Here is a 14,616-nt window from a genome sequence, read left to right as displayed (position 1 = left end):
ACAAGTGGTTTAGTGTTCACCTCTAGTCAACTCTAGTCAGACGCAAGGACTACATACAAACTCCACACAGAAAGGCATCAGTTGGTTCCTATCCAGGATATTGTGAGCTGGTCGCCCTTCCCAAAGACCTTCCCCTCCCCTTCCTCTTGAACTAATTAATGCCGTTACAGGCTTGACCCTGCACAGAATAACTTGGGCACAGACAACTGATGAATGGATGCTTGGTAGTGGACACGTTAATGGAGAAGGAAATATACGTGCATAACTAAACCATTTGGAAAATAGTCCTAATCCTTCAATATGGCAAATGCTCGAACACAAAGAGAGGTGGAAGGAACATGATGAAGGCTTTTTATGGCTGCGACACAAGCAGCAACAGGCTGCATCCTAAGTCCGCTGATGTCAATTTGTCTGCTTGATTTATTCAATTTATTTTCTTGCAGAGAAAGAGAAACCGCGGTAGAGAGAGTCAGACGGAAAGAGAGTGGGAGAGACAAATAGAATGCAGGAAAAAGAACCTCTAGGATGATGTGAGAGAAACTCAGGCTAATTTGTAAGATTCATTTTCACTTTATCTGTAAACCAGTGAGGCCTGCTGGTGTGTGTGTGCGTGTGCGTGCGTGTGTGTATGTTATGTATGTGTTGTCTGTGTTTGGGATTCAAAAGACGTCCACCAGCCGGCTCTGCAGATGCGGATGTTCTGCTAGATTGATTCTCATCCCCTGAGGAAGGGGTAGTGTGTGTGTGTGTGTGTGTATGTGAGAAAGAGAGAGAGCAAGAGTTTGTTTAAATGTTCTCTCCCCCTCATCCCTCCTCTCTCCTCTCTTAAATCATCCTTCGTGTTCTCTCTCCATCTGCACCTCCCACCCCTGCCCCTCAACCTCCACCCCCTCCCTCCCTGTTGCCACTAGCTGTTTCTTCCTAATAAGGTGAAGCTGTGTGTGGGGCCTCCAGTATCTACGTTCACAGTGCTTTCACACTCCGACTGCGTTTGTTTATGTGCGTTTGTGTGTATTTGTGAGCTACTGCCACACACTTGCAGCACAAATACAAGATAACACAATTCTCGCAGCTTATTGAAGAATCACATGTTACACCGTACACACATCGTATTCATTCATAATTTCTTATTTATCGTCCATTGATAGTGTTTCCTCCAAGTCTAAGAGCTTTGACAGGCAAAGACCCAAATGTTATTGTAATGTGTAATGTGTGTGCAACACGCTGCATTACTGCATGTAATCTATCTCCATGACAATCTTATGGAGGCTTTATGGTACAGTTGATGGATGTGTGTGATTTAAAAAAAGTATAGAATAACAATGAAGTGTGAGGAGATTTTGTCTTTGTGTAAGAGAAGTGATGCTGGTGTGAGTGCCTGTTTATTAGCTGCATATCGAAGTAATGATCTGATCTGAATCCTGTTTTTTGTGTGAGCATCAGGAGGATTAGAGCCTCTGTCTGCTGCTCACTTCCCCCCTGCTGTCCCGTCTGACAGCCTGAATAAGAATGTTGAGGAAGTTACCATTATTTTTTGCATAATGTCTATTTTCACACACCTGCATGTTAATGCTGCACACACGCACATGCACTTGTCTACGAATACGGTATGGTAATTGAAAGATCTAAGACTTAACTTATTCGCTGTGTTTCTTTGTTTACTACTGTTTCCTCTCTCTCTCTCGCTCTCTCACTCTCTCTCTATCTGTTTTCTTTCGGAAATATAGGAGAGAGGCTTTGTGACTCACTGTTGAGTGTTTGTGCTATATCTATTAGTATGATGAGACAAACAGGTCCTAAGTCAATTTCTATGTCAAGACCGGGGATGTCACAACTTTTGAACTTAGAGTTTTGGTCCTAAAGAAATCATAGCGTGTTCTCAAATTTCATGTCATATTGAATCTTTGGTGTCAAAATGGAGTTACAAGTCCTCTTTTTTGAGTTCTATGTCAGCAAATCTGTGACTACAGTGAACATGAACTTGAAACAGAGCCACTGATATCTGGGATGTGAACATGAATTGTAGGGCCACACTTTAACACATTATTATGCACAACATGGTTCATTTATAGAGCAACAGCTATAAAATAAAAAGGCTTTTTTTGTAGTAGTAACATAGAAACCATGATGTGGTAATCTGCAGAAAATGTTTCCAATAATTTTGTTATTTTCCTCTGCTAGTACAATGAAACCTTTTTAACAAACAATCTCCCTCTGTCTGCCCCCCTCTCTTTCTCCCTCCCTCCCTCTCTTTCTCTTTCCCTCCCCCTCTCTCTTTAGGTGACATGCAATTGTTTTACCATTAGTGATGGAGAGCTGCAAGAGATTGGAGTTGGGCTGTATCCAAGGTAACACACATTTACACACACACACATACAGCACAACACAAAATTTTAATGTAGATCTATAGCCATCTGTTACCCCACCAACCCCGCCCCTCCCCCTCTCACTCACAAGCCCCCCCCTCGCTTCACTGTGTCTCTGATAGCTCTTTGAAGAAGCAAGGCGAAAGTTTGAATAGGGAAGGTGATGTGAGTTGAACTGCTTGAAAATGAATGTTGACGGAATATTTTAATGTTGTTTGGTAGGTGAAAAAAGAAAAAAGGGATGTGATTCCAATTGAATTACGATTTCTGTCTGGCATTGAGGAGTAAAACACACACTGACATGCAAGCACAGTGTGGCGGTATGTGCTCTAATCCCTAGATTGAGTCCCGGGTGAATGGGGTGGGATTTGGCCTGCCGCTGCACATGTTGTTAGTGTTAAAACCTGCACACACACACACACACACACACACACACACACACACACACACACACACACACACACACACACACACACACACACACACACACACACACACACAGAGAAACACACACACCAGGCCTCCCAGCCAGTATATCTGGCCACTGTCGAGGTGTCAGATGGTCACAGTGGCTTTACCAAAGCTTTTCCCAACCATTGCATTTTGTGTGTGTGTGTGTGTGTGTGTGTCTGCATGCCTCATCCATAAATGATGGTCCCGCTCAGAGGATGTTCACTTGCCTATTCATATTTTGGGTTGCCTAGCAACGATGGGTTTACGGACATGGGGATTACTTAAGCTCTGATCACCTAATCACTCTCTCTTTCTCTCTCCCCCTCTCTCTCAAAAAATGAGTGAACAGACGTGATCATTTCCTCAAAAAAGAGCTAGACTGTCACTTTAAGTTTATTAATTGTTTTTCTCATTAAAGATCTGTTTAATTTATGGTCAATAATTGATGGTGCTGACATGTCTATACACCCACTCAGAAAAACAAAACTGTGCTTTGTGTTCTCTGTTCTGGCATTTGCCGCAACAGTTAGTTTCACTTAGTGGGAGATATTGTTAATGTGCGTCGTGGTTTAGCCAATTAATGTAATTAGTATGCTAATGAGTTGCTCATCACCAGATAAAAGCTTTGTTTGCAGGGCTTGATTTCTAGTTGATATTCAACCTGCACTTCTCCACAAGGCCATGCTCATGGTTTTACAAAGGCACACACTCATATACACACACAGGCTAAATGAAGCTCCCTTCTTTATACGCGCACACGCAAGTATACCCACCCACACACACCTTCTTAGTCTTTATCTCATGTTCCCATTGTTTTTTCTCTATAGAGATGATGAACGGCGGTAATGGAGCGTGCCGTGAAAATCTGCAGCGGTGTGTGCAGTGATAGCGTCTTTTATGCATTTATTTTAATCACAACACCAACACACAAAGTGTCACACCCACACAGAAACAATGTACATCACACACAGTTGACCGTGTGTAGTTACTGCTTGTCTTGACCTTTACTATATTTACTATGATAAAGCAGGAGGACATTGCAAAAATGGGAAATGGAAATGTACACACATGCTGACACACATACCAGGTTTACTAATGGTGTGTAAGTTTATAGGATTCAGTAGAAAATTAAACAACCACACGTGGAATATCTCTCTCTGTCTTTGCTTGATCCACCTTCTCTTCTTCCATTTACTGTTTTATCTCTTCTCTCTCTCTCTCTCTCCCCCCCCCCCCCCCCCTCCCTTCTCCCTCTCCCTGTCCTCATGTCTCTCGTCATTTCGTTTACTTTCTCCCAGTCTATCTCTGTTGAACCATGCCTGTAAGCCAAATTGTGTGATGGTGTTTGAAGGAACGAAAATTCATCTCAGAGCTGTGCAGGATGTCAGCCCTCAAGAGGAGGTAGGAATGAAAACCCCACGCTGCCCATTTTACGACAGAAACTAGAAGGCAGTAAGAGAGCACATACCTCCGCCCAGGCTGAACAGTTCTCCAATTATGACTCTGCCTCTCAGTGGTGATATTTAACAGGTTATCGATTCATAAATGAGTGCCCACTCAACTTTGGAAGCCAGTTAAATCCAAACTGGAAAGGAATTTCAAAAAACAAAGATAGAGGTTTGTGTTGACTGACCCAAAACTGTAGGAGGAGTGAATGTGAACTAAATGTTTCTTTGCTGGTGTCATTAAATCAGCAGCACTGCTGAATGCAGCTTTTGAGTGATACCGAATCTGAATTTAAGAGCCACAACATCACTGAGCTTTTGTCAGGTTTTTACTTGACAGATGATAACACATACACACACACACACACACACAGATGAGGCCTATTTTTAAAAACCTCTATCCCAGTGCAATGACAACTCCAACTTGTCAGTTTTCCCTCAGGTCCCATATTCCACTATTCCTGCGAACTATGTAATGAGATGTATCCATGCCATCTGGTCTACACACACAGACACGCACACAGACACACACGCACACACACAGGCTATTAATTTGACAGCTGTATGCGGCCCCTGATGCATTATTTTTTAAACATTGCTTAAGTGTAATATGGCAAAAACGTTAAACAAAGAATAAAAGAATAAATGTCAAAACTCTGCGTCAGACTAAATCTTTCTCTCTGTCTCCAGCTAACAATCAGCTACATTGACACCTTGGCACTGACGGAGGACAGGCAGAGACAGCTGAAGGACCAGTACCATTTCACCTGTCACTGCCAGCGATGCGACTCTCACGACAAAGTAAATTACTCACTCACTCACTCACTCACTCACTCACTCACTCACTCCAATGAAATGTTTGATTAACAATTGTTTGTTTGATACTCATGTCTGACTGGTGGCGATGACGTCGCCCCCTGCCGCTTAAGTCATGTCAACTGCCCCTCCAGTATTTAGTAGTTTAGCTGATCTTTGACCTTTACCTTTAACAACATGTACTATGTACAATAATGCTTTCCTCACCTGCCGTACTTCCTCTTTGAAGACAGTCATGTATATTCAGCAATCAATACAAAGTCTTTCCATGTACACAAATTACTCCATATGTTTGCCTTAATGGTAAAGATAAAAATGGGAGTGTGCTGTGCTTGTTCATGTCTTGCATGTGACTGTAATGAGTGACAGTGAAAGAGAGAGATGAGTGCTTTAGCAGCATAATTCTCTTTGGCATGCTCAAGCAGTAGGGTTGCCAGGTTTGTTGCTTGGGCAGGTTATATGGCTGAGACGTCTTGCTGGAATTCGACTTAAGCTGTACTCCATATACAGTATGTTTCTGCAATCCCTGATTGCACCAACACTTGCACTGATGCCTTAATTTCATTATGATTGAATCACTGATGTGTATCGTGTAAATGTGGCCATTGTTGCCAAACTACATTTCTGGTATTCTCACACACGTGATCTCCTTTGGGCTTTATGAAGAATCTGCTCTTTGATTTCCTAACGTGAAATTATCCAGAATTTTCGAGTCCGCGAACTCAAAACCCTTTTTTTTGTTTTAACACACATATACAGACACACACAGACACACACACATTTCTGCCATACCACTGTTGACTCAGACAGTGCACTGGAGCATAGCTTGTTACAGTATGTCCTCCCTGCTCTCTCCACTTCCTCCCTCACTCTCACACCCTTTCTTATCTCTTTCTTTCCCCGTCTTCTTCTTGGACTGTCACCGTTGAATAATTCTCTGAAAACCTTCTTGTGTGATTTTAGAAGACAGCTTTTTATTTCTTGCCCAAGGGAGAACACACACAGCATGAGGCGTGCCAGTGTTTCTTAGGAACAGAACAATTCAGTCAGTATTTACAGGCACGAATGAGCAGATAATCAAATCACCCAGGAGCTATTTGATACTAAAGAGAAGGGACTGTTCCTGCAAAGCTGCCATGGTGTAAAAGTAACATCTTAGGCTTTCTATCAGCCTGGGAACTGACAGCAGACAGGAGAGAAGAGAGAGAAAAAGGCAGGGAAATTCTTTGACAGTCACGCTCCAACTCTTCACAAATTCTCTCTCTCTCTCTTTCTCTCTCTCTCTCTCTCTCTCTCTGACCAGTGATTGAAAAAGGAAAACAAATTTCCATCTTTGAGCTGCATTTTCCTCCATCCATCATAATCTGCCCCCATCTCCCTGCTTCCTCTTCCTTTGTCTCTTCTCTCTAAATGCATGTTTTCTGTTCTGCCTACGGCACACCTTTATTCTGCATGTGCCACTGTTCCACTTTTGTCTTTCGTCTACTACTCCAAAGTAATCAGACTCAAACATCTGCGTGTATGTGTGTGTGTGAGGGAGAGAGAGAGAGAGCACTCAGCTGATTCTCGAGACAACAGATTCATTTTGTGCTCCCTACCTTTTCTCTGCATGCACTACACACAGACACACCCTGACACACTCAGTCATTTTTACTCCTTCTTTAATCTTCACATGATGACAGAATGCTGCTGGGTTGTGACCTCGAGTTGCCATGGTGACAGATGATTGTTGACATCGAATTTGGGGGCAGGTGTGTCTGTGTTTGTGTTTGCTACAGATTTTCTTCCCCTGCACAGATGCATTTCAGATAAAGAGCACTCCACACAATGCCTGATGGGATTATTTTTAAGTTCGCTGTTTAAGTAACACCCACACAGCAAAGCTCAGTTATCCATTACATAAATGTACACAAAGACGGACATCAGACGGTTGGTTCTGTATTGATGGTTGCAGGTTCTTACAAGAGAATGTCACTCATCAGAATGTCAGGTGCCATATGTGTGCCTGTGTTTAGGTCATGACCATCTCTGTGTGTATATGAGCAGGGTTGTGCATACATCTGTAGTCTGTATGTTCAGCCAGTCCTTCCTACCCTCTGCCCAGGATGGACTCATGCTGGCAGGGGAAGAGGCAGCGTGGCTCCGGCTGAAGGAGGCCCTACCCAGACTGGAGGGACTGAAAGCAGAGTTGAGTATCCATTACCTCCAATTAGAGTTGAATCAGACACGAGATGTGTAACCCAAGAGTGCCATCTGAATCTGACTCCTTCTGACACACACACACATATCAGCATTTATCACACATATCCCTTGATTACAATGAGACATAACCAAGAAATATATATCTCATATATTTGATTTGTTTCGCCACTTCTCTCTACAATGCACTGACCACAGACTTGCTGGACTGGAGTTTCACCTCTAACGCAAGAGAAATATGTTGACCGATGGTATCTGTGAGTTACCACAGTGAGTGTCTCTTACAGGCCAGACCAGTGTGTTGTAGACATCATGGCTGCCAGTGTGGTTCCAGTACAAACAGAAGGGGACTATTGGAGGTGTGCAACTATAATTTAGAGCTTTTTGAGGGATATTATACAACTGTAGGTCTTCCTTAAGTGACTGTCCAGACTGGGAAGCAGCGTTAGAGGGATGCATCCATCTGTTATCAACAGTTGGTAGTGCTGTCCCTGATGAAAACCTGCACAAGCTGAGAGTGACAGACATGGCCCTGGACGCCTGCATCCAGCTGAGTCGCTGGGAGGAAGCTGTGGGATACGGCGAGAGGACACTTCCTGTATACAGGTGAGTCACCGCATGCGGGATAATCGGATTACATTTGCATTCTCTCAAATCATGACATGAAAACTATGAATCGTTTCATCCCATTTGTGTTTTGGTTAATTGATTTTCCACATTTGAGATTGCTTCCTTCAAAGAGTCCAACACAGTCTTCTTCTTCTTCAGAGTCTTCAGCCTGCTCACTGTGCACCAACATACACTACATGCCTACAAGCCCATTCTCTGTAATCCTGTCACAGCCAAAGCAAGTGTGGGAATGGATTTTCTGTTGAGTTCACCTCTCTCTGAAGCAAAACAGAGCAATAGACCTGAAGGCACGTTCACTCTCCAGTCACATAAGCTGGTTCTCCAATGAATGTTTGTTGCTGTTTGCATAATCTATTGTAAGCAGTGTTGTACATGATCTGAGAAGTACCTGGCATGGTTTCTGAGGAAATGGCTGTGACGGGTAGCGAAGAAAATAACAGGATTACTTTAAACTCGTCAATATAACACCTCTGTTAAGTTTTAAATTATAATAGTGCCTTTCAGACACAATGTCAACAAAACCCAGCAAAGCCTCACAAAAATACTATTTATTACATTCTTTCATGCTGGATGTCAGTGTGTCTATTCTGTGTGTGTGGGCCTGTTTTATTTCCTGAATTTGAGAAGGCTGCAGTGTGTGTGTGTGTTCATGTGAGACACAGAAATGGAGGAATTTGCACGATAAACCATTCTCATAAAATGTCTGCTTGCCCATCAGCATCCATTATTGCCCTGTATGTGCATGTGTGTCTGTTTACATGCAATATTAATGCTTAAGGCAAAAAAAGGCTAGTTTGATCAGGACCCTCTTGTTTTAATGCTCCTCCTTGCTTGTAGAAAGCATTTTAAAAGAATAATTCACTATTTGAAATGTTCAAGTGTGCTAAACATAATTGCTTCAGCCGCTCAGAGCTCAGAATAGCAGTCAGTCATCAGGCAGACTCAGTGAAACAGCTAATTAATTAACACATTAAATAGTCTGTTCTTTCCATTTAATAATGGAAGCAGCAGCATTAACACACTGCCCTCAGGTTACTTCATTATGTTTCTGTGCGTCACAGTGCAGGCATGTTCAGCTTAAATTGTATAAAAAGAGAAAAACTCAAAGCTATATTTTGGCATTTACATGAAACATTATTTGCACATTGTGTTGTTTTTGGATTCCATCAAAAAATTACACATGAATTCAGTTTAGTTTTGCAATTCACCTTTAAAATGTTTCAACATTTTGCGGCGATTAGTGTGTTTCCATCCAATCTGATTTGTTGTGTTTTCTTGTTTTCTGTCAGAACTGATGGATCTCAGGCAGGACAGTGATACATGTTTACTAACAGCACTGGCTGCAGATTTACAAGTTGGAAAATCATTTAATCTCATGAGTCTACGGAATGACTTTGAAGTTACTTTTGAGGCTTTTACTTATTGAGGCTGTATAGTTGGCTTTATCTGTAAATATATGCATTAGCTACTTGAAAAAAACAAAAAACTGAAACCCCTTTATTTTAGGCAGCTCCATATTTTGGAAGAGGCTCCATCTTTGTAGTCCTCTGAAACGATGCAGGGAGAATCTCAGCTGCATTTGATGACAACACCTGCATGTGGTGCATCACGCTGATCTGCTCTGGATAGTCTCTCCTCACACTTATCTCCATACTCGCTCAGTTTTGACTTTGAGCTGACAGCCGAAAAAGTTCATTGCAAATGTCTGTGAAGGTTCTCAGTCTTCCAGGTCATGGTATCCAAGGAAAAGTAAATCTTAAGCCACTGGACTTGCTGGTGAAGAACGCAGAACTGAAGAAGCCTCTCAGGTGAGAGGGGAAACGTCTTCAAGTCTAGTTGCTTAAGATTTACTTTTCCTTTGGATTCATTTAAAATCTTTTAATTCAGATGAAGGAGAAGGATTCTCTTTTATGCCTTTGTAAGAGCTACAAGGCTCAACAGGATCAGTGTGGAAACTGGGTATAAAGACGACATCACAGCGGGGAACGCTGCACAGAAAATTTGCATATGATTGTGGGCTCGGTTGTCGTAGAGATTTTCTCCCCATGATTCAGTGGACTAGATGGCACAGTCAGCACCTATTCACTGTTCAGGTAATTAATTGTGAGCAGTGAACATTTGGGTCCAAACCTTGATCATGTTCTCCTTCGTAGTGATGAAGAGCAAAGGCAAATCAAAGTACTTTACTGGATGCATTACAGCATTGAAAAGACGGAAAGAAGGGAAATGAAATGCAACACGATACAATTCGAAAATTTCAATGAATTTAATATTGTTGCAGCCTTTTTGGATGGTTCAGACACTCTGCTGGCCTGGTTGATGGTACACAGAAAGAAATGAATAATAATTCCATTACCTAACCCTTACCCTTAGACATGAAATATGGTGAAACAGCATATCACATGATTACTTTATTACATTGTACCAGTTATTATCTAAAGTAAAGATATAAGGTAAGGGTCAATCAAATAACAACATAGGTCATAGATATTTAGTGTTCTATGGACACCAAAAATCACAGTATATATTTTTTATGGGTATTTTTTTAATCATTGTATTCTGAAGGGGAAGAAAGGGAGAGCTCAAAAGCACACACATCTTGAGTGTGGGAGAGGGAGAGAGAGAGAGAGAGAGAAGGTGGGGGGGGGGGACTAATTGATTTTGTGTGAAGGGCAGGGCTTTAGCAGCATAGCCAGGCTCACACACACACACACACATACACACTCACAGGGAGAACAGCATATCCACAGGGGAGAAACAGCAATACAGTCCATCAATAAATAAATAATGCCGCAGAGAGAGGAGAGAGGGATGAGGAGAGGCTGTAACGAAGCGGCGAGAAAAATTTTCAAAAGAGTTTCAAAAGATGCCAAGAAGAAAACATGAGAGGTGACTGAAGGGGTCTGAAGAGAGAACATGGTGAGGTCAGGGAAGGAGAGCGACGAGTGAGGAAGAAAGGAGGAGGAGGTAGAGTAGGGTGACAAACAGAGAGGCTAGAGAGAGAACAGGCAAAGATGAAGAAAGAACAAGACCGGGAAGACGAGGAGGACAACAAAGTGAAGCGATAAAAGGGGAATCAAATGTGGAAAATAGAGACGGGGAAGAATGAGGCCTATTAGTTGGGGAAGGAGAGGAGAAGAGGTGGCCTTGAGAGAAAGACAAACAAGCAGAGATGAGAGAGTGAGAGGAGGATCCTCCATATTCATCTCCTGTCTTCCTCTGGGCTCTTCAGGTGGCAGGAAGAGAGATGGCTGCAGGAGCTCTCCATCGCCCTCTTCCTCCCCATCCCACCTTTAGTCGCTATTCCTTTCTTCTTTCACTCTGCAGTTAATGTTCAACTCCTCTCCTGAGTTTATGATGTTCAGTTTATAGGTGTGTTATCCTGTATGTGTGTGCATACGCGTAGAAAAATTAATAGGCAGTTTTACCCGTGTGTACTCCTCTCATCCAGTATGCATGAGAATGTACCCACAGAGGTGTTTTTGTTTACTCTGTCACTGCTTGTATGCATAAAATAAACATCCACCATGGGGCAGTTGTGTATTTGTATAAAACCTGCTTCTCTGGACCAATCTGTGACGTCCCTCTTTGCGTTAATTGCCTCGTATCTTTCTCTCTAAGTCCCCTGAGGAAGAGCGTCTCTCCCGTCTTTGCCTAAATACGTCCTTCATTTGTCAACCGTGTATACATTTAAGTGTAACGCTCACTCTACTCTCTCTCCCCCTGCGTGTCTTCAGCCTTGTAAGACAGTTTGTGTTTTCCGCTCTCAAACAGCAGACGCTGGGTGTTTTGCTCCAAACAAGAGTCTCATTAGTTCCACTGCATTTGCCCGAAAATGCTTTTTCACAACTCTTAATTTCTTTTACTCATAACCGCAGGCTATGGCTTTCTAACTAGCTGCATGCAACGAGACAAGAGCGCATTTTTCTTCAGTTTACTCTCCTGAGAAAAACAGGATGGAAATCCAAGAGACAGAAACTTAATGAAATAATGTGTAATTGCTGCACATAGTCAGTGTGTGTGTGTGTGTGTCTTTGCATGTCATTTCTGTCGGAATCGCTGGCTCGGTAATTAAATCTGTATTGTAAGTTGACGTTATTCATGGAGGTCTAATGTTGTTGGTTTAGTCTTTGAACTCACCAAGTTGGGGTGGGGGGGTTGTTGGGTTTTTAGTCAGGCTCCACAGTTTAAACAAATAGATTATTAGCATTCTGAGGGAAACTCTAGCTTGGAACACTGTCAAAGATAATCCAGCCGTTGGCTATGGTACAAATTAATTAACTTAGATTTCAATGGATTGATAAAGCAAATATGCCCTCGATAACAAACAAGGAAAATTGTTTTTCTTACCAAAATGTTTGTTTACTGTCCATTAGATTCAATTAATATTTAAACTCCATTGGTAGCTGGTGTGCAGTTGCTGATAACATTTAATAGAATTTCTAGTAGGTTAAATCTTGTGGTTGCTGGTCTCTGTGGACAAAGTGTTACTCTGGAGACACGTGAAGTCTGAATTACATTTAAAACAAGGTCCCAGTGAGGTGTTGTGTGTATGCATGTTCGTATGTTTGGTGCATGTCTGCTGCTACGACTCATCTTAAAGACGAGAACATTTTATGTTAGTGGGAAAGCATCAGCCATTAATCCAGCAAAACACAAAAAGAGAAGAGAGGAGAGAGCAATGGGAGGACAGCAGAGCAGGGAAATGGAAAGTAAATTTAGGAAGTACTTCAAATTCAATAGAAGCCAGAGGAGCCAGATGAGAGGTGAAATAGGGAAAGAAATTAGATACAGAAGAACATGTTACATTATAAATCACAGCCATTTTCAGATCAAATCTACTGCTTTTTTAAACAGTTTGTGTTATCAGATCTCCAGAGCTGCACATTTTGGTTTCTGTCATCTGAATGCTGTGTGTGTGTGCAGTGTGAGGTGCCTCCTAATGTAAAAGTCATAGATCTGAGTCCAACTGATCAAAGCACTGACACCATCACCATGGATACGCGTGATTGATCTGTTTCTCTCATGCAGACGCAGGCTGGCATGTTTATGTTGTGGAAACATTTGTCCTCTGAGGTGTGTGTGTGTGTGTGTGTGCTTTGAACGTCTGCACAGCAACAGGAATCATACACCAAAGAGGGCATCTGTGTGTGTGTGTCTTTATGTTAGCTTCATCCAACTTCATCATCAGTCAGCACATTGTGTTTGTGAAGCACCAAAAATACATCAGAAAAGCTCAACAACAGTAGCAATAGCAACTAATGCATGTGATATTAAAGAATCCTTACATTTTGTAGAATTGCCATCGTATCATTTCAGCTCCAGTTAGAATAGTTCCAAATTATTTTACCCCATGGAAGTCGAGTACTGATGCCTGTCTCTCTTTTTTTCCCCTCTCCATGTCCTCTCTCTGCTACAGACAGTACTATCCTGATCCCCATCCGGCTCATGGGGTCCAGCTAATGAGAGTTGGAAAGCTGCAAGATTACCTGGAACGCACAGGTGATGCTGTGAACACATTCAAGCAGGTGAGTGAGTGAGTGAGTGAGTGAGTGAGTGAGTGAGTGAGCGAGTGAGTGAATTAGTTTTTGCAACCTTGGCCTTATTTGTTTTTGTTTTTTGCCGTCATTCCCATGGCAACAGTTTACTCGGCTATCATTGATAACATTTAGATTTATGATGAAATCACTAGAGCAGCAGCTGATTGATCCTGAAAGCCAGATAATCTCACAGGTTGCATTCAGGTTTTATTTTTTACATCCAAATAACATGACTGGGGAATAAAATGTGATAATTAACGGATAATGTTGTACATTAACTTGAGTTTATTGGTCTCAGGGACACTGTTCAACATCTGCAGACAAGATCCATAACATCATTGCACCTTCATTACTTTGCGTACACATTTTTCTTAGAGGTTTTCATTTTATATCCAAAGATGTTGCAGTCATGAGTTAATAACAGGAGCCAGGGCTGAAGACGATCATCAGTCATTGGTTTATTTTTGTCCCCGTCCAGGCTTATCAAATCCTAACCATCACCCACGGCGACGATCACTCCTTAACTGTTGATCTGCGGAGGAAGATGGAGGAGTGTCACGCTGACATGGATCAATGATCACACAAAAATGAAAAACCTCAGGAGTCATTTAGCTCTCGGCCATTTCAAACTCTGAATTTATCAACCTCAGTCATCTGGTTGAGGAGGAAATGGAGATAGATAGAAACCTGTGCATACATCCACACAGTCTGTTGTAATATTTTGTCTCAGTCTAGACGAATAAGCGAGTGTGTGTGTGTGTGCTAAGTGTGTGTATCATCTATCTTCATAATGAGTCATTGTTTGTTCCTCCTTATGATTATCGAAAGGCACTGCAATGTGTTTGATGAATGACCAATAAAATGAACATTTTATAGCCATGGAGTCTTTTTGAATGATTTTACATAAAAGCTGATGTAGAATAACACAATTTATAGATCAGGGTCAAAATAAATAGCACGTTCCACAGTGTGTTGAAACAACATATGGTAACAAATGACTGATGAATGTGTGTGTGTGCGTGTGTGTCGGTTTAGTGAAGCCAGGTTATCAGAATATCCATCTTTCCCTCTTTAAATAAACATCTCAAACACTTCCCATGGTTAATCCTTGTTTCTGTGTTCCAAAGTTAAACCCAAAGTGTGTGTGTTTGTGTGTGCTGTATATTC

The 14,616-nt window shown here is 41.9% G+C and overlaps 1 protein-coding gene across 2 annotated transcripts in view; it reads left to right on the top strand.

The window, feature by feature from the left end:
- smyd3 (SET and MYND domain containing 3) overlaps positions 1–14,518 on the top strand; it is a 57,822-nt gene extending 43,304 nt beyond the window's left edge. The window contains exons 6-12 of one of the 2 annotated variants that reach the window (XM_076156152.1): positions 2,281–2,348; positions 4,118–4,220; positions 4,955–5,065; positions 7,185–7,272; positions 7,711–7,885; positions 13,329–13,437; positions 13,928–14,518. In XM_076156152.1, coding sequence (XP_076012267.1) covers positions 2,281–2,348; positions 4,118–4,220; positions 4,955–5,065; positions 7,185–7,272; positions 7,711–7,885; positions 13,329–13,437; positions 13,928–14,026 — 753 coding nt within the window. In that variant the 3' untranslated portion in view covers positions 14,027–14,518. Of the gene's footprint in view, positions 1–2,280; positions 2,349–4,117; positions 4,221–4,954; positions 5,066–7,184; positions 7,273–7,710; positions 7,886–8,047; positions 9,002–13,328; positions 13,438–13,927 lie in introns of those variants that run through there. The other variant, XM_076156153.1, reaches the window with a different exon arrangement.
- The last annotated feature ends 98 nt before the right edge of the window (positions 14,519–14,616 follow it).

Source organism: Genypterus blacodes, unplaced genomic scaffold (genome assembly GCF_046128005.1).
Source record: "Genypterus blacodes isolate CSIRO-AG114 ecotype Tasmania unplaced genomic scaffold, CSIRO-AGI_Gbla_v1 ptg000067l_1, whole genome shotgun sequence".
Classification (NCBI taxonomy): Eukaryota; Metazoa; Chordata; class Actinopteri; order Ophidiiformes; family Ophidiidae; genus Genypterus; species Genypterus blacodes.
The sequence above is the reverse complement of the archived record's forward strand: the minus strand, read 5'-3'. Positions and strand labels throughout refer to the sequence as shown.